Here is a 19,126-nt window from a genome sequence, read left to right as displayed (position 1 = left end):
TACACTCTTAACATTCGCTTTGATAAATTTGCTGTCTCAAGATGAACTGTAGTTTACAATGTATTTATAATACACTGAAAAGTCTAAATGCCCTATGAAGATGTCAATAAATGGATAAATTGAAACTAATGTAAACTTTTATCCTATCAAGAGAAAGAAGATTCTAAAAATTACGATTTTCTCAAGAAAAATTTAGAAAAGCTTAGCAAAAATGACTCAAAAGAAAAAATACTCACGTGACACCAGGATGAAGATTATATTTCTTTTTTCCAAATCGCGTTTGCTGAGCAAAGAAATCGTAACGTTCAGATTTTTTCCACATATAATAGAATGCTACACATTCACCAACTGACCTTGTTCGAACCTATAAGAAACAAATGCTTGTTTTTAACAAGTATCTCCTCCTTAAAGGAGTTATCTCATGAAAAATACCTGAAGTTTGAAAACAAATTTAGCTGGTCTTTAAGTAATACATAATACCACTTACAAAATACAACACTGTAGCAGCCGTGTTAAAAATTACTCTTTCTGAACTCCCATTAAGAAAAATAATACACTGGCAACAGGTCTTCAGATATTTAGCATTATGCTTTTTTTTTAACCTTTTAATTTTTTTTAACATCTTTATTGGAATAATAGTTGCTTCACAATGCTGTGTTTCTCCTGTATAACAAAGTGAATCGGCTATATGTATACATATATCCCCATATCCCCTCCCTCGTGTCTCCCTCCCCCCTCCCTATCCCACCCCTCTAGGCGGTCACAAAGCACCAAGCTGATCTCCCAGTGCTATGCAGCTGCTTCCCACGAGCTATCTATTTTACATTTGGTAGTGTATATATGTCAATAGCATTATGCTTTTAAAGAGACTATCATATGTTCATTTACTATAAAATAAATACCCCTTTATTGAAAATGTCTGGAAGTGGCATTTGAATTAAAATAATGTTATAAACAATTTGCAAATACTTTTACTCACAGAACGCCTAGGGAGACTGCCTTTAAATTCCCATTTAAAGGATTCTCTTACTAATCCCAACACTGATCCAGACTCAGTTACTTACTTTCTAGAAAGGCTGAAAGTATTCCCCAGTGAGTTAAAAGCTATTATAGTAATGCTAATACTTTGTTTACTAAATTACTCCAGTGGCTTACTGTGCTATACCTATTTGGGCAACTGAATGGCTCCCTTTACTAATGTTAAACATATGAGATTGGCAACTGACGTTGACAAAATTCCCTGTTCTGCTACTTTGCTTAGAGAGCTGGTAGGGTTGATGCATATAAAATACTAGGAGTTAAAAAGGTATCTGAATGAGTGTTTGGGATGCAAGACAATATGCTTTAACTCATAAATTTCTGATTCTGAAGAAGGGATCCGGTGGGACTGACTGCACCTAAGGTCAATTTTATGACATCCTTATTTTGTTATGGGACATATATTTTTCTTTCTGCCCTGTGTTGCTTTAAGACAAAGCTATCAGGGCTTTAAAAACAAAAACTAAAAACCCAGTCATCTTCTCAAGCTGTTTTTTGCCTCCTTTTTAGAATCTTATTTCTAGTAGACAATTGTCAAGTCAACTGTACGTTACTGAAAGCAAAAATTACAAACACATTTTGTAGCATGCAAAGTTAACATTATTATGAAAAATCCTCAATTAAGTAAGTGTGCATAATACAACCTACGATTAAGATCCAAACTTCAATTCCAGGTGTAAAAACAAAGCCTTAATGTTTTCACTGGACTTCAATGTCTTCTTCTTAAGAATTATTGTCCTCCCTTTGTTCACTGGAACAACTAGTGTACTAGGTATATAAAGGTCGGATGACTTCTGTAACACTGAAATATCACCATCCCAAATATTTATAAAGAAATCAAGGTCTTATTTTCAATACTATGTTAAGACTTTTTTTGGCTAATAGTTTTAAGTCATCTAATATGTTCTTATTCCTTAAAAAAGGACTGCTCCTGCCAGTTACATCAGCTTATCATCCCAAGGGTCCCTCCACAGATAATCCAGCATGGTTTGGTCAATAGTGTTTGAATTCAAGCAGGAATGCTAGAAAACTCTTTCCCACAACGCTGTCCCTTTCAACCATGAGACAATTCGTTTTTTTAAAATCAGAAACATGCATGGCCATTACATGAAACAGACATTAGCATAATGCGCTCCTTTCATAGAGTATTCACTATATTGGAAATTATCAGATGATTTGGATACAACACCTTCATGTTGGATACAACATTAAGATGATTTGGATACACCTTTCACATCAATGCTAAGACTCAAAATTTCTCTTATTAATTATGCCTGATGTCAAATACCAAAATTCAACAAAATAATCAAGAATAAACTAAAGAACAACAAAATTGAGAAAAATGAACTCACAGGATTTGTAAGCAGCTATTTTATTTTGGAACATAAAATAGATACTGTTAAATATGTGTTGAAACAAATCAAGTGAATACCATCGGATCACATCCAGAGGTATGAAATAGGAGAGTGTGATGACAGACTATTTAGAGCCTCAGAAGCAAGCCCACATAAGCCCAGATACTTTCAGCATCATCCTAGATAAGCCATCACATATCTTACACACCATCCTTAAGGAAACATGTAAAGCCAAGCTCCTTGTCATTTATATTTGCTAAAAATGTGATATTTATAAACCTAGAAATTACTTAATTTCCTATATTTACATTCTTTTTTTTTTTTTGCGGTACGCGGGCCTCTCATTGTTGTGGCCTCTCCCGTTGCGGAGCACAGGCTCCGGACGTGCAGACTCAGCAGCCATGGCTCACGGGCCCAGCCGCTCCGCAGCATGTGGGATCTTCCCGGACCGGGGCACGAACCCGTGTCCCCTGCATCGGCAGGCGGACTCTCAACCACTGCACCACCAGGGAAGCCCTATATTTACATTCTGAGATTTTAATTTTGCCTGTCCTAATATCCCCTAGGAACACATTTTTCTATTCTATGTAATTGTGTAGTTACTATTAAAAATCCTACCTGATTTCAGTTTGAGAGAATTAAACCTAAAAATAAATTTGCAAGTACTTATGAAGGTTTTTTGGGTATACATTGACACTGTGTGATTGATATTATCCATATGGCATGATAAATTATGCTAAATTGTCAAATTATAAAATTATATAATGTATAATAAAGCTGACTTATTGAGATATTCTTCTGGAAAATTAAATCTTAATTGAAACCAAATTAAATATTAAGTATCTGATTTTGGACCACTTAGGACTTAAGCAAATGTAAAAAACATCTTAATTATAAATAATGTCATGGTAAAAATGCTGTAAAATTTCCAAGTAAGAACCTCCTAAAAAAAATCTGTAACAAGTTTGTGGAAAATAGCTTTAAGTAATTACAGTGTATACACACATCCCATCCAGAAGCTGATGAACATATTTATAAACGTCTAATTCTTAAAGGCTTCCAATATCATACACTGAGAACAGTCACTTAGCAAATACATGCCAGGAAGTCTAGGCATGCTTATTATAATTTTCTAAATACCAGTGTATTAAAATATTCATTATTGAACCTTTAACATTAGAAAACATAATAGAAGATTTAATATAATCTAGGTTAACTAAATTTCTTTTAATAAAAGAGACAACATATATCATCACTTACTTTATTAGCCTGAATCAAATGAAAGTCCTTTCCATAGGCCTTCAACCCTTGTTCAAAATTTCTACACTCTTCCTCTGTCCAAACAGATAATTCCTCTGACAAAATCGGGGGGCGGGGGAAGGAGGGGAAACTGTTAAGCAATATTCTCCCAAATGCTGCATATAACAAACAAAGTTGTAAATAAAAATGTAACTTTCTGTTAACAATGAGGGAAGTATTTTACTCCTGAATTCTATTATTGATGGCTAAAAAAGATAGTGACAAAAACACCTTATTTAATAATGGGTGATTTAGTCCCTGACTCTCCAACCTCAACTTATGCCTTTCCCCTTTATTCTTTTTTTTTGTTTTGCGGTACACGGGCCTCTCACTGTTGTGGTCTCTCCCGTTGCGGAGCACAGGCTCCGGATGCATAGGCTCAGCGGCCATGGCTCACGGGGCCAGCCGCTCCGCGGCATGTGGGATCTTCCCGGACCGCGGCATGAACCCGTGTCCCCTGCATCAGCAGGGGGACTCTCAACCACTGCGCCACCAGGGAAGCCCTCCCCTTTATTCTTTATGATCCAACTAAACAAGCTACCTTTCAATTCCTTTAATTCGTTATGTCCTTTCTTACTTTAGAGACTTTGTGCATGCTCTTCCCTTTGTCTAGAGTTATTTCCTGCCTCTTACCTCAACCTCCTTTCACCTAGCCAGTAAAAATATCCCTTTGTTCGAGAAGCTTTAACAGCCTCACTCTTTCCCCAACTAGGTTAAGTCCCACTGCAATAAGTTTGGATTGCACCCTCTAATTCTCCTTGGAAGAACTCGTAACTATTTTTCAGCTTCCCTACCTAGGCTCTAAGCACTGTGATGTCAGGGACCTTGTTTATAGTTATGTCCCCACAATTTAGTAGGCCCTCCAATTCTGTTGAATGAATAATCTTTCCTTTGTTACATAATGATATATAAACAGTACTCTTAGTGAAGTGGGGTGAGAGCCAGTTTGGAGTAAAAAAGTGAAAAACCTGGATTTTAGTTTTGGCTTCATTATTTATGAATTATGCTTGCCTCAGCTAAGAGACCTCAGTTCTCATCAGTTTTAAAGTGAAGCTAACATCTTTCACCTTACTTAGCTCACAGGATCATTACCAAGATCAAACAGGAAAATGTTTATAAAAATGCCTTAAAATTGAAAGGCATTATATATTTTTATTTAAATGGCCTTATTTTCCTATAAAGGAAGGGACAATATTAACCCCATTCCCCATAATGCCTTGTGTAACACTTGTGTTATATACAAGTTATTTAACAAGTTATAACAAGTTGTTTTCCAGCAAATATTTACTGAATTCAGAGATTAGTATTATTAAATTTAGGATATACCTAGGTAAATTGAAAAGCTTAAATTTTAAATTTCTGCTATATCATGAAAACAAATAAAAAATTAATATTTATGCTTACCTCTAGCTGCTTTTACATTAAATCTTAATCTTCTTAATGCTTCTTCTGTATCAAAATTGCATTTAACTAATTCATATAATGCCTAGAAAAATAAAAGGCTTCAGTATGTAACCTGGACTATGAACAATTCAAGGCTACAGTTTCTTAAGAGAGTAAAGGCTTTTCCAGAATCCAGTGTTTTCATACTTTCTGGAGGACAAGTAATTCTAGTAAATGCAACATAAAGAACACTAAAGAAAAACAAACATAATTCATTCCTGATAATTAACTGCCTCTGAATATGTAGAAAATAATGGATAAGCAAATACTCTACTGGTGGCCATGGTACTCTAGGAATTTATAAATAAAAAGAAATTTTATAATAATCACAAGTCCCTTCTTTTTGGTTTTCTGGGGTTCCTATTCAAAGACAACTTAAAACAAATCAGAAAAGAAAAACACTGGTGAAAAAGGCAAGAAAGTATATAATGCTGCTATTAGGTTCATGGTAGGCACTGTTCTATTATATACAGAATAACATTATCCCAGACAGGTATTCCCAACTTGATGATATCCACAGATTCTATGGGATATGCAAAGGAAGTTCAAAAAGCTTAATAAAAAATATATACAGGCAAAATAAAATATCAAAATTTTTATTTGAGCTGAAGTCATACCAATGAGTGTGTCAATACTACATATCTTATGCTGATTATAAACATCAGACTCCCTGTTGATGACATTACAGATCTTCCTCTACTTACAATGGGTCCCCAAAAACACATCCTAAGTTGAAAATACTGTAAGCTGAAAATGCATTTAATACACCTAACCTACTGAACACCATCACTTAGCCTAGCCTACCTTAAATGTGCTCAGAACACTTACATTAGCTTACAGCTGGGCAAAATCATCTAACACAAAGCCTATTTTATAACAAAGTGTTGAATATCTCATGTAATTTACTGAATACTGTACTGAAAGTGAAAAAGAGAATGGTTGTATGGGTACAGAATGGTTGTATCAGTTGTTTACCCTCATGATCACGTGGCTGACCGGGAGGTATGGCTCTCTTACACTGCCCAGCATCACAAGAGATATTCAACACTAGCCTGGGCAAAGATCAGAATTCGAAGTATGCTTTCCATTGAACGCATACTGCTTTCATACAATCATAGAGTCAAAAAATTTTAAGCTGAACCTTCGTTAAGTCAGGGACCATCTGTAAAGGAATTTTGGTGGATAGAATAGCACTAAATGTGACAGCACTTAAACTTATAAACGTATGTGGTTAATATATTTTGGGAATATTGTAAGTTATTTCTTATTCATGTACCTGTTCATTGTCTTTTATGTGAGATCCTTCAGGAATTGCTTCTACACCTTTCTCATCACCTGTTCTTCTAGATGCATCCTTAAGAAATACAATCACTTTGTCTTCCGGTAAGTACTCAGGGTCCCACAGGAGCTGATCATCATTTTCATATACTAAATTAGTAAAATATAATGTTAAAAATAATGCCAAAAATTGAGAGAGTTTGTGTTAAAACATATCACTGAACAAATAACCCATACTTAGAGCCAAAATGTTGAGAACTGAGAGGTAAAGTGTGGTCCCACTACTTGCGTGACTTCATTCTGGGGCAATATTTATAGCTTAAGTGATTTAAACAATCTAAACAGAAGGTACCACTTGATGCCCCTTTCAGATCTAGTCTGACTTAGCTTGACTTTACCAAATTCCAACCTCTCTTGGTTTGAATAGCAGTACCAACACTTCCTACCTGTATGACCCCAGCAAGTTACTTCCCTTCTTTCTGCCTCATCTGTGAAATGGGGAAAACAATCCTATTATACATGGCTGTAAGGATTTCAAGCAATTTAAAACAATTCTGACACATATTAAATAAGTTTCAACGAATGTTAGCTATAATTATGATTTTTGAATAGGGATGTCTAAAAGAATGCTCACCAAATGTTAACACTGCTTATTTCTTGGTGGTAGGATTTGGGACAATTTTTTCTTACATCTTTGTACTTTTCCATGATGCTTGAAAATATATTGTGATAAGCATAAATCATTTTCATAAAACAAGTCATTACTTTTTTTAAAAAAGCATTTAGGTTTCATCAGAATTTCCATTATAAGATTGAAGCCCCAATTTCATCAAAATTTTATAAGTGAAAGAATGGAGGAGAAACTAAGATGAGAGCCTTGTGGAATCCTAAATGACAGGAAGATGAAAACGACAAAATTAAGAAGGAACAGTCACAAGACAGAAGAAATATCAAAGTGTGGCACCATAGCAGCAAGAGAAAGAAAATGTTTCAGAGAGTAATAGATTGGTTAAATGCTGTTAAACAAGCAGGATGAAAATTGAAGAGGTGTACTGGATTTATTAACAAGGAGGGGAATGTTTCAAGAACTGTTTCTGTGCAGAGATGGAAGCCAAAGCCATACTGGAGAGGAATGAAGAGGAAATGGAAGGTAAAGAAATAAAGTAGAAAACTCTTCTGAAAAGTTTCACGGTGAGGGAGGAGATACAGCAGTACAGTAGCTAGAGAGGAAGCATAGCTGAAGAAAGTTTTTGGTTTTGCTTGTTTGTTGGTTTTTAAAGGCATGAGACATAATCACTTAAATGCCAATAGAAAGGAGCCAGCTGGACAAAGACTCTGAATTTAAGAGACAAAGTATAGCTGACATTGTCAAACTTCCTTGTGTTATGAAAAGGAATTAACAGCTAACAAAGGTACATCTCCTACATACCAGGTACTATGTTAAGTGTTTTCATATAAATTACCTTGTCCCCACCCACTCCCCTGCCACTACACACATACACTTTACATTTTTCCTTAGTAATAAACCTTATTCCTTTTCTAACCTGCTGGTACAATCGTAGTAAAACTCCAAACTGTAAATACAATAAAACTCCCATGATAAAGTGAATTTGGATAAACTGCTATTGATTTCTGGTCTGCACTCAGCCTTTCTTTGCCAAAGGGAACACACGAGAGTTCTTATATTCTTGGAGTGGGAGTGGGAGATGGACAATGCCTTACAAGGAAACCCTGATTCAGGAAGAAGACAATGGAGGGTGGGTCCCTGAGTCCCCAGTGTTCTCCCAGTTAGATACCCCATGTTGAGCCTATGAAACAAGCACAAACTACCTGAGAGATACTTCTGGAATCAACTGGAAGTCCCAAGTCACAGGATACAGAGATATGCTTATTTAAACTAAGTACACAAACATCACCAGATGGCGCCAAATGACAAGCCAGGTCCCTAGAACTGTGACTAGCAGCCAGATAGGCTAACCCTGAGAATATGATACTTCATTTAATGCATATACTAAAAATGACAATGAGGTGAGAACCACTAGCATTCTCAGAGAATAAACCACACTGCCTTAACTGGTTCCAGAAACAGACCAAATCACTTTCCAGTTAAGTTTATACTCTAAATATGACTTCTGACTATGATCTAAATAAAAAAGGCAACACAGTTGATATTTATTAAATATCTATAGAATGACTAAACGCCAAGAGATCATAAATTCAGGAAGAACTCCACCATTATGATAAAACACATGAAAATAAGGAGGAAAAATAATCTCGATTTTTTAATTTATTTATCTCTATTTTTTTAATTTATCATCTATAAATATGACATGAACCTCTATAAATATGACAGCAACAGAAGGAAAAAACAGTCTTTATTATAATTGTATAGTTTCATGAACATGCTGGATTTTGAAAGATCACAATCACTGAACTGTAACAGCATCTTCTGAAACTATTTCATTCGAATGAATTACCAAGCCTAAATATTAGAACTTTTAAAAAGCAACCATAAATATATCCACCTCATACTACTGAAAGATATAATTTACAAATGATTATAAATAAGTGAAAGAGTCTCAGAAGGCAAGAGCTCGCCTAGTCTATCAACACAGGTTGTTAACTGGGGAAGTGCTTTTTATGGTATTTTAAGTAATCAAAGTAAGTGTGTCAGATAAGCAAAAATGAGTTCAAAATAATTTAACAAAGTTCATTATATGTGTGTTGGGGGTGGGAATGGAGATGACAAATGTAGAAAGCTGAGAAACTACACCACAAAATCAAAAACTTCTGCAATCTGGGAACTTCCTAGTGAGTAAGAATAAACGTGAATAAATAAATGAAATTTATAAACCTCCAGTTTCTGTTAAAAAAAAAAAGGTGTCATTCCATTTTTAATGCCCAAGTAAAAATTCTACCTAATCAATATATTATGAGAATGAAAATGCTGAAACATAATCAGCAAGGTGTAGTAATGCGGTTTATAATAGAGATTCCCACATTCTTAAAAGGTCACACTGTGATTAATGACATGAATTTTAAGTTGTCTAGCTGAGCTTTTCCTATGTGTAGATTAACTGAACTGCCTGTTTCAACAGTACTATTATCAACTAAGGGTAATACATGTGTTCATTTTTCAGTAAGCAACTTAAGAATCAATAATTCGTCTAATATTCATTAGAAACAACAATTCACCTGGTCCTTTGCTATTCACTGCTTTGTAATTCCTAGCCAACATTTACTTACTCTAAAATTTACGTCATGCAAGCATGAAAATTTGAGAATACCTTGTTCCTTTCTCTTGACTTTTTTTCCTCAGTAGCCCATCTAATTCTCAGCTAATCTAGTAAAGGGTTCTCAACCTCAGCACTACTGACACCTTTGGCCAGATACTTCTTAGTTTGAGGAAAGGGGTCCCATGCATTGTAAGATGTTTACGAAGTATTCGAATTACTTAGTATTATCACAAAGCTGCAGCATTTACTCAGTTTTTAGTACATGGGAGAAACAAAACACCCACGTAACTTTAAAAATCATATTTTTCATATGCCCAGCACTTTTTTGGGAATTAAACCCTTTTCATACAGTCTGAGCAGGGCTGACACTGCTCCCTGGAGCCCCAAGAGATAAACGAGCCAGGGCAAGCCTGAGTACTCACTCTTCTCTTGGCTCACAGTAATTCTGGTTGGGTAAGACTCAAGCTGAGTCAATAGAGGCTCTCTCTAGGACTTTTGCTGGAGCAAAGGGGGATGAGGAAGTTCTCATTTTTGCTGGTTCCTGGCTAGAATAGTGAAAAGTATAAGTCATGAGCTCCCAGTAGCCATCCTAGCTTGTCTGACAATAAAGGAAAGGGGGAGGAGAGACACCTGATATCATAAAAATCCCGAATCCAGTTTTATTTGAAGCCAGACTAGCCAGAACTTCCCAGTAAAGCAATAAGGTAAATTCTTTTTTGCTAAAGCTAAACTGAACTCAGTTTTTGTCACCTGCAAGCAAAAGAGCATAAATTGATACTTTCTGAAAATGTGAATAATAAAACCTAAACATAAGGGTAAGATTAATCATCTTTTGGATATTAATGCCACTTACTGACCATTTTCTGTGCCAAACACTATGCCGCTAAGCACTACACGTAAAAACATCACATGTGAATCCTCGCACGAGCTTTATAAATAAATAGGTGACTGCTATTTTATAGACAAGAAGAAAAAAGTAGTTAAGTAACACGTCCATGACCAAATGCCTAGATACTGATTCAAGTTTACTGACTCCACATACATTCTGTTTACACTATCTGCATCCACCTAATAACTCAGCTACCAAATGTTTACAAAGTGTCTTATGTGAAAAGGATCTCCCAGGGTATTAAGGATACAAAGATGAATAAACAAATGATTATAATATACTCATTGAGTAAAAATGATCATTTACATACATTTAAGAGGAAAAGTTAATGTCTCTTTAGGATACTCAGTAATAGGGTTTCCTTATAGCAATGAAAAATTCTAATCCAACTGCCGAATAATTCCTTACAGTTCAGATATCAAGATATCTTAAGTTTTGTGGCACTGTTACCAAAATCACTCAAACCAAATGCTCTCCTTTTTGAATGTGATCACCAAACTGATGAAAAATACCCTGCAAAACTTTCGCTGTAAGGGAAAAAGGCACTATCCCTTTGACAGTTTTATTTCTAACAGTGTGGTTTACCTAATAGTTTTACAACAATTTGGTTTGTGTGCACAGGTTACCCTAAGTGGAGACGAATTCTTGGTATCATGACCAAAGTTTGAATTCCTAGAACTACAAAGATGAGGAAAGGGCCTGAATCATAGTGACTCATCTAAGGCAGTAACCCTGGTAAATGCATCTGATCCTCATACAATATAACACGCTTAAATTTCTCAAAGTGAGAAAGCTTCATAAACCACAGCTTTTCTGGAAAAAGAAAGAAAGAAAGAAAAAAATATATATATATACACACACATAAAATTGCTTTTTAAAATGTTAAAATGGAAAACAGTAAATCAAAATTGGAGATTGTGATCACTTATTCACTGTGATATCTAACAATGCAAACATGTTAAAATAAAAGATAAACATATTGAGAGATAATTAAAACCATCTTTAGCCATAATATTAACTTGCCACATATAAAAAAATACAAAAGCCAATGGATCATTCATTTTTGCACACAATTACAATGTATTCACAAACACTGTGCACAGAATTTCAATATACAACAAGGTCACTCCATATTGATACCTTTAACATTCCTGTATGTTGCAGAAATTAACCTGAAAGCTGTTACTGTTGTGTTAAAACATTTCTACTGTCACTAGAATTTACTAGCCTGTGGTGCTCCCTTAACTGCTTCTGATCTGCTGCTCTGCCCTGAAAGCAGGTGCATACTTAGAATATAAATTTTCTAGAGGGAATGCTGAAAAAGAAAACAAACAAGACGACAACTCCCAAAGGCTCTGTATATGTAAGGAGTGCGGAAAAGAAAACTGAAATAAAGAAATGATGAAAGAGTTCTAGCATTGAGTGATGTCACACCGCACATGAAAACTCATTAAACGTGCGTGCGCACACACACACACTCTCTCTCTCTCTTTCTGGAACTCTCTCAAAAGCAGATAATCTGAAATAGACTTAAAAAAAAAATCTTCAAGTATTCTGTTTTTGTTAAGTATTTATTATTTGTGACTTACCTTAGCACTTTTAGACAAAATAATGGAAAAAAAATGTAAAATTTAAGTATACAAATTGTTTTTCCAAAGTAAAACAATTTTTCCAAATTGTTTTTAAATACACAAACATCAAAATACTCAATTTTAGTAATATTAGAAGTTTCAGAAGCAAATAAACTTTTTATATTAGTTGTTTACTTGTTTTTTTTAAAACCTGTCCAACAGCTTCCACTGAAACAAAATAACCTTTTAAAATATAAATCATAAAGGTTATAAAAGGGCATATACTTTAGAGTACTTAAAATATGAAAAAAATTAAAAGTTGGAATGTTTTAAGTCATCTAATAATCCAATACCAAAGAAGCATTCACTTTTCTTTCTTTCTTTTTTGGCTAGACTTCTATGGACAGAAGTGGAGAAACAGAAAACGTATTTCTTACAGATACTGGTGCAGAGGTCTTCTTTCATAAATCAGTGGGGTAACAAACAAACTGTCATGTTCTTATCCCATTATAAAAACAGTTCATCAGTTCAAAAGCATGAATTCAGCTATAAATTAGTAAATTTACTAATAACTCACCTTTTTCATTTTCTTTGTATCTACAAATGCCAACTGGAATCTCTGCTTGAAACATGGAGCCCACCATAATCTCCTATTTTAAAAATAACATAAAACATTAATAAGATCTAGTAACACAGATTTTGTATCCATTTTCTAGATTTACCTTCTTGGGTTAACTGTTCCTGGTTTGTCATAAAATACAGTTACAACCAATTAACTATCTCAGGGGAGTATTGTGAGGATGCATGAATTAATAATAGATAAGACCTTGGATATGACTGGATGAAAATATTAGTAATAATAATGGGGTGAAATGGATACAAACTTTACTTCAAAATATGGAGGAAAAGAAATAAAAATGAATTCTTATAATTCAATTATAAGATAACTCTGAAAAGCAGAAAGTCAAGTTAAAGTATTTTCAGAGCATCCCACTCTAAGCTATGGTCTCTGGATCAGCAGCATCACCAAACACAAATACTCAGGTCTTACACCAGACCTACTGAACCAGAAACTATGAGGATGGGATTCGGCAATTATAAGTGTTTTAACAAGCTGTCCAGGTGATTCTGACACACACTGAAGTCTGAGAACCAGAGCTTTAAGGTAAGGGAACTAACGAAAGGGTTTGTATAAAGCTCAGTAGAGGCCAAACGAATGAAACTCCAAACCAACTGGACAGGTAATTAGTACCTAACTTTCATTAAAACAATACAAGATGAAACCGTACCTTCTCCCAAATGTAATTAAATCTTATTTTAGGAAATCTGGTAATCTATATAGTCAAAACACAGATTAGGGGAAACTGGCTGTTCAGAAAGACAATGAGAAATCACCACTGATGAGATTTTACAAGACATAGGGGCCAAGATTAATTACATGGGCCCTCTTTTGTCTGTGGCTAAATGTTAATAATACAGTTACTACATTTTCAGAATGAAGACTTATGCAGGAAAGGTACAAAATCATGGTCTAGTAAGTTTAAATAACTCTTGGGATTTGAAAAGTTTCTCTCTCCTGTTATTGTTTCCCACTTTTGTTAGAATTTCATTTTATCTAGTATAACTTCAAAGACATGTTCTATGTAATAAATTTATTGCTGCACCTGTACAGGAAAACCAGTTAGTTTTCTAAAAATACCACATTCGCATTTTCTCTACTCATATATAGAAATTTTCTTTATGTCTTTCACCATAAAAAAGATTACTCTATTGTCACTTCTTGTGGCTCTTTTAACTTTACTCACCTATGCCTATCAGAGAATAATTAGTCAAGTTATCAACCCTGGCTAGGGCGCTTCTAAAATATAGATGTCTGGATCCATTCCAGACCAATTAAACTAGAATCTCTGGATGAAAGCCATGGTAATCAGTATTTAAAAGTTCTTTAAGTGATTCTAACATGAAGCCAGGGTTGATAACTTCTCGACTGGTATAAAGATAAGACACTTCCTTTTTCCTATTGAGTTCAGATAACTTCTTTTCACCTAATTTGTTCTGCAGGGAAGGGAAGGAAAACAGCGTTTAGGTGCATTATGTACCAGGTATCTTATGCAAAATTTTCATTAAATCCTCACCAACTTCGACAAGGCTGAATTTGTCATTCCCATATTGTATGTGAGGAGATGAAACTCAACAAAATTAATTTCCTCAGGAACACACTACTAGTAAATTCTGAGCTATAATTTGAACTCAGGTTTGATTTCAAAGCTGTTTCCTCTACCCTAGTTTCTATAAAAATTCAATTTCATCTTACAAGCCTTAAAAGATGAATCTCTGAATCCTGACACTTTTTTACAAATCTCACTAAAATAAGACAATCTGGATTTACTGTGGTCTACGTTATTACATATTTTTCCTGAAGAAGGGACTAATACTCCCTAGCAGTAAAGGCTTCATCTCCCCCATGTTCTCCCTCCTGAGTTTTTATTGCTTCATTAAAAAAAAAAAAAAATTCAAGGCTTAATCAAATACTCTCTTGGGAAACTCCAGATACAAAATCAATTTATACTGGAGAAAAGATAAACTTGAACGTGTGGTAGAAAATAACAGTTTAAGATGACTCCCAAGGTTTCTAGCTTTTTTTTCACCTTAATTTCTACATGATATAGGAATCAGAAAAAAATGGATTGAAGAACACTTGCTCAAATAGGTCACACAAACAGTAACTTCTGTGATCCTTTTTTCTGTCTTCAGTCCCATCATTCATTCATTACTCACTCAAGTTAATTAACACATCCGGCACTGGGATAATCTTTCCTTACCACTCCAACCCACACTAATGTCTCTCTCTTCTAAACGTCTCTTTGGAAACCCATAAATAGATCAATTCTGGCTGAAGCCCAGGATCCTTGGGTAGCACAGTCCAAGTTCATTTGAATACTTCATTCTTCCCAACTGAAACTCTAAATATAGAGATTTTCCCTTATTTTAATCCACAAGGAGGTTAGCTCTTTTTAAGTTTGCCCCAGGCATCCCAAACTAGACAACTTTAAACAAACTAAACAAACAAAACACCAGGAAGCCTCAAAAGTATTAACTAATTAAGTAAACAATCATGACTCAAAAAGCACAGAAAGGCCACTCAATTTGATATTTTGGGCTATTCTGCTTCCAAATAAATGACTGCTTATGCCCTAAATTAAAAATCAGACCTATGAAAAAGAACACTAAAAAACCTCAATGGAGATTTTAAGAGAAATATCAGGTCACCTATCTCAACAAGAATAACATCATCTCTTCTATATAAATGATTTGCCCTGATCAATTCTATATAACATTTTGATAAATCTTCCTAATAAGTCAACTGCTTTGCAACAGCTTAAAATTCTTCAATTTAACCATGTGATTAACTACACAATGTTATACAATTTTATATTTAAAGACTACGTCAATATATTATCTTTAGACTCATTTTAGAAATTAATTATGGATAGTTATATCGAAGCCCAAATCTGTCTCTTCACACAATATACTCGAGTTGTAAATATCGACATTAATATGGGATGGAAAAACTTGTAATATAACTTATTAAACAAAATTTACTTAACAAATACCAAAGCCTCCACAACTGCTTTCTCAAGTATATTAAAAAAAAAAAAATCACATATGATACTTTTTATAGTGTAGCTAACAAAAGTGTAATTTGTAGTGGTTCAGAAATTTGGAATTCTAACCTTGCTCTGAGTACTGGCTTGCTCAACAAAGTCCAATTTTTTCTATACCATTATTTTATTTATAAAAAGGTAAATTATTTTTCTTACCTGGATGTATTAAGGGAAAGTCTAAACATTCATATGTCACAAAAAGACTTACTTCAATTTTATCAATATTTATACTTAGTAAAAGAATAATTACACTTGGCTTTTTAAATATTTATTTATCTAAGTTTTGGGAAAATATGGCTCTAACTACCTTTTTCCAGTCTTCTGATGGTATATAATCTTCATCTTCTTCAGATTCTTCTTCTATTTCACTATCTAGAATAAGTAAGACAATAGTACTATAAAATGATTGCTTATCCTATCCATTCTTATATCTACCATCAAATATTTAAATATGCCAAAAGGTATTTGCAGAGGTAGGTCAAGATATTTTTAATCAAATAATACCCTGTCAGTTAAAACAAAAAAAACAAAACTCATAAACCTTCTAGGACAATCTTCTTAGACAACTGTATTTTCATAAAATGATTTCCTACAAAAAATTTTAAGAAAAAATCTGATTCAGAGTCAAGATAATCTGTTTCTAAGCCTAATTCTCCTTCCAACAGCTTGGTGACAGAATAAATTATATGAGCTCAGTTTCTTCCCTTATAAAATAAGAATTGGGGCAAAACAGTGGTTTCTGAGCAGTGCTCCTTAAAGCACTGACAACTCTGTAGCACCACTTTGGGGGGAGTGCATGAAGAGAGGGTATGTATGTCTTCCCAACTCCTGTTTTATTCAGAGCAGGCAAGCTGCTATTTGTTTACATTTTGGACTAAGAATGTATTTACATAAAGGGGTGGGAAATCTGAAAACCATGAGACTGTCAGCATCTTCTCAACTCTAAAATGGCACACAAAATTCAAAAGGGTAACACTGCATACAGAAATTAATTCTTCCTATGGAAAAGCTAAGATAGGCAGTATATTTGTAGCTTCAATGCATACACCATAACTAAAATACCAGATGTGAATTATGAAATATTATTTCAAGAGGCAGTCACTTAGTATCCCACTTTTGAGCAAACTTTGGCAATGGATCTGCTCCTGGTTTAACTAAGGGAAAAATACCACATTTCCCCCAAACAATTGTCTCAGTAACTAATCTCTCTGTGCATTGATATACTTTTCAGTTGGACCATATCTGTGATCAAAGTTCACAATAAAATTATTATTAGCAGTCCTACATTCACTTCTAAACAAACTGTGTAACAGAAGTCACTCATACAAAGAAGTAGCCATGTTTAATCAGTTATTACTTTACCACATTTCATGAGAGGTTATTGTTCTTCAACTATTTTCCTTTTTCAAGTATAGAAATTTAGACCACATATTTAAACTAATAACACTAATGTTTAACTTTTTCTTATCTTACTTCCAGAGTAAGGATTCCTGCTTAGAATGAAATATTATGGAGCAGATGAAACATGCAAATATTCAAGATACATATATTAAATGTTGTCTTGACTACTGGTCATCTCTGACTAGATCATAACTGTAGAAAAATTAGGAGAGTTCTTTGTATAACATATTCCTACCTCAAGAGTCAACCACTGTTTGGACTTGGGAGCCATTGATTAGAGAAAGCAATGCTTATGAATATATCAAGGCTGAGGAGGCAAAGAAAGCAGAAAATGGAAAACTGAGGAAAAGACTAGGAGAAATAAAAAAGATGACCATGAAACAAACTAAAGAACAGTCAAGAGGGAAAAAAAGGAACACACTCAGAATCGGGCATCATAGTGACACAGTAATTACTGTAGTATATTCATGGACAAGAGGGCCCCAGTACTGCTAAACTAATAATCTAGAACAAAATCCCATTACTGATGAGCAAGATTTCAAAATCAATGAATTCAAACAGAGTAGTGAAAAAAAAAAAACCACTAAAATTTTAGGCATATATTAAGCAGTAAAAAATCATATCCAAAAAATAGTAACTAATAACACTTACTTGTATCAAAATATTTACATCGACGTGGACGGATTATTTCCTGGGCATCTTGAGAAGCAACAGATTGTGATGGATCATCATTGGAAGACTGAGTTTCATCCTCTTGACCTGAGGAATCTTTTATATTCTCTTCCTGTGGAATAATAAATTAAATCTCTAAGATAAAAAGAAGATTGTTGCAGATGAAAGGTCATAGTATTCCAAATACAACTGGAAGGCTAAAATAAATATACTAAATGGTGTCTTGGGTTGGATCCTGGAACAGGAAGAAGAACATCAGTGGAAAATCTCGTGAAATCTGAATTGTCTGTAGTTTAATTAATAGTATGGTACCACTGTTGATTTCTTAGTTTTAATAAATAGACCATGGTTACACAGATGCTAACATTAGGGGTAGCTGAGTGAAGAATATGCAGAAACTCTGTACTATCTTTGAGCCTCTTCTGTAAATCTAAAATTATTTCAAAACAAAATAAAAGTGAATACAGAACTGCCAATTAGCCTTTATTACTTAAAAAAAATAGCATTTTTTAAAAAGTTCATACAAATTTATTTAGACTAGGCATTGATAAGGAATCTGGAATGACACAGAGAAAACTATTACTTCTCTGGATTAGATTACAGGGGACTTCCAATTTGTATTACGTATATCTATATATTAACTTTTAACATTTAAATGTATTACTTTTAAAGTCAGTAAAAACAGATGACAAAAATAAGCAGTCAAAATGAATGTATTAATAAACTTTAACTTCAAGAGTAATAAAAATATATGTGTATAACCTTACTTTATTCTCCCCACTACAGCCACTGTTATCATCATTATCAGCATCTTCATCATCTTCACCTTCTTCCTCCTCCTCCTCCTCCTCATCTTCCTCAGGTAGTCGAATAGTACTATCATAACCATAAAGGCTGAGAAGTTCATGAATTGGCATGTCGCCTTCCTAAATAGAACAAAATAAAAAGTTAATTTCTGAATAGGTGATATTTCATGTTCCTATAATTCACAAATCTGTTGAGTATACTCTTAGAACTGTTATGAATTCTCAAATCATAAAAGGTAAAACTGAATATAATTCTGAAACCTAAGAAAATCCTAGGCTTTTACTATTCTTTTCTGCATCAATTCAGTGAATGTACACCAATGTTCAGTTAACACTACGTATGGATGCTCACACTTAGTAAGCGTACCATACATAATTTGGGAGTGGGGAAATAGAATAATCAGAAAATAGACTGTAAACTAAGTTAACAAACCCAGAAAGGGGGATGAAATTCATAGCCCAGCCCAAATAAA

General features: G+C 34.1%; 1 protein-coding gene across 19 annotated transcripts in view; it reads right to left on the bottom strand.

Moving 5' to 3' along the window:
* The window catches only part of MIER1 (MIER1 transcriptional regulator), a 56,421-nt gene that overhangs the window by 10,374 nt on the left and 26,921 nt on the right, over positions 1-19,126 (bottom strand). For 14 of the 19 annotated variants that reach the window (XR_010940885.1, XM_067726489.1, XM_067726493.1 and 11 more), the window contains 9 exons: positions 18,615-18,773; positions 17,827-17,959; positions 16,082-16,146; positions 12,687-12,759; positions 6,860-6,901; positions 6,412-6,563; positions 5,097-5,178; positions 3,654-3,808; positions 237-364 (listed from right to left, as the gene is read on the bottom strand). Coding sequence is in view for 18 of the 19 variants with exons in the window: in XM_067726489.1 (XP_067582590.1) it covers positions 237-364; positions 3,654-3,808; positions 5,097-5,178; positions 6,412-6,563; positions 6,860-6,901; positions 12,687-12,759; positions 16,082-16,146; positions 17,827-17,959; positions 18,615-18,773 (989 nt within the window). In the remaining variant the exon portion in view is untranslated. The remainder of the gene's footprint in view (positions 1-236; positions 365-3,653; positions 3,809-5,096; positions 5,179-6,411; positions 6,564-6,859; positions 6,902-12,686; positions 12,760-16,081; positions 16,147-17,826; positions 17,960-18,614; positions 18,774-19,126) is intronic. The other 5 variants (XM_067726507.1, XM_067726492.1, XM_067726504.1 and 2 more) reach the window with 3 other exon arrangements.

This window comes from Pseudorca crassidens, chromosome 2 (genome assembly GCF_039906515.1).
Source record: "Pseudorca crassidens isolate mPseCra1 chromosome 2, mPseCra1.hap1, whole genome shotgun sequence".
Classification (NCBI taxonomy): Eukaryota; Metazoa; Chordata; class Mammalia; order Artiodactyla; family Delphinidae; genus Pseudorca; species Pseudorca crassidens.
The sequence above is the reverse complement of the archived record's forward strand: the minus strand, read 5'-3'. Positions and strand labels throughout refer to the sequence as shown.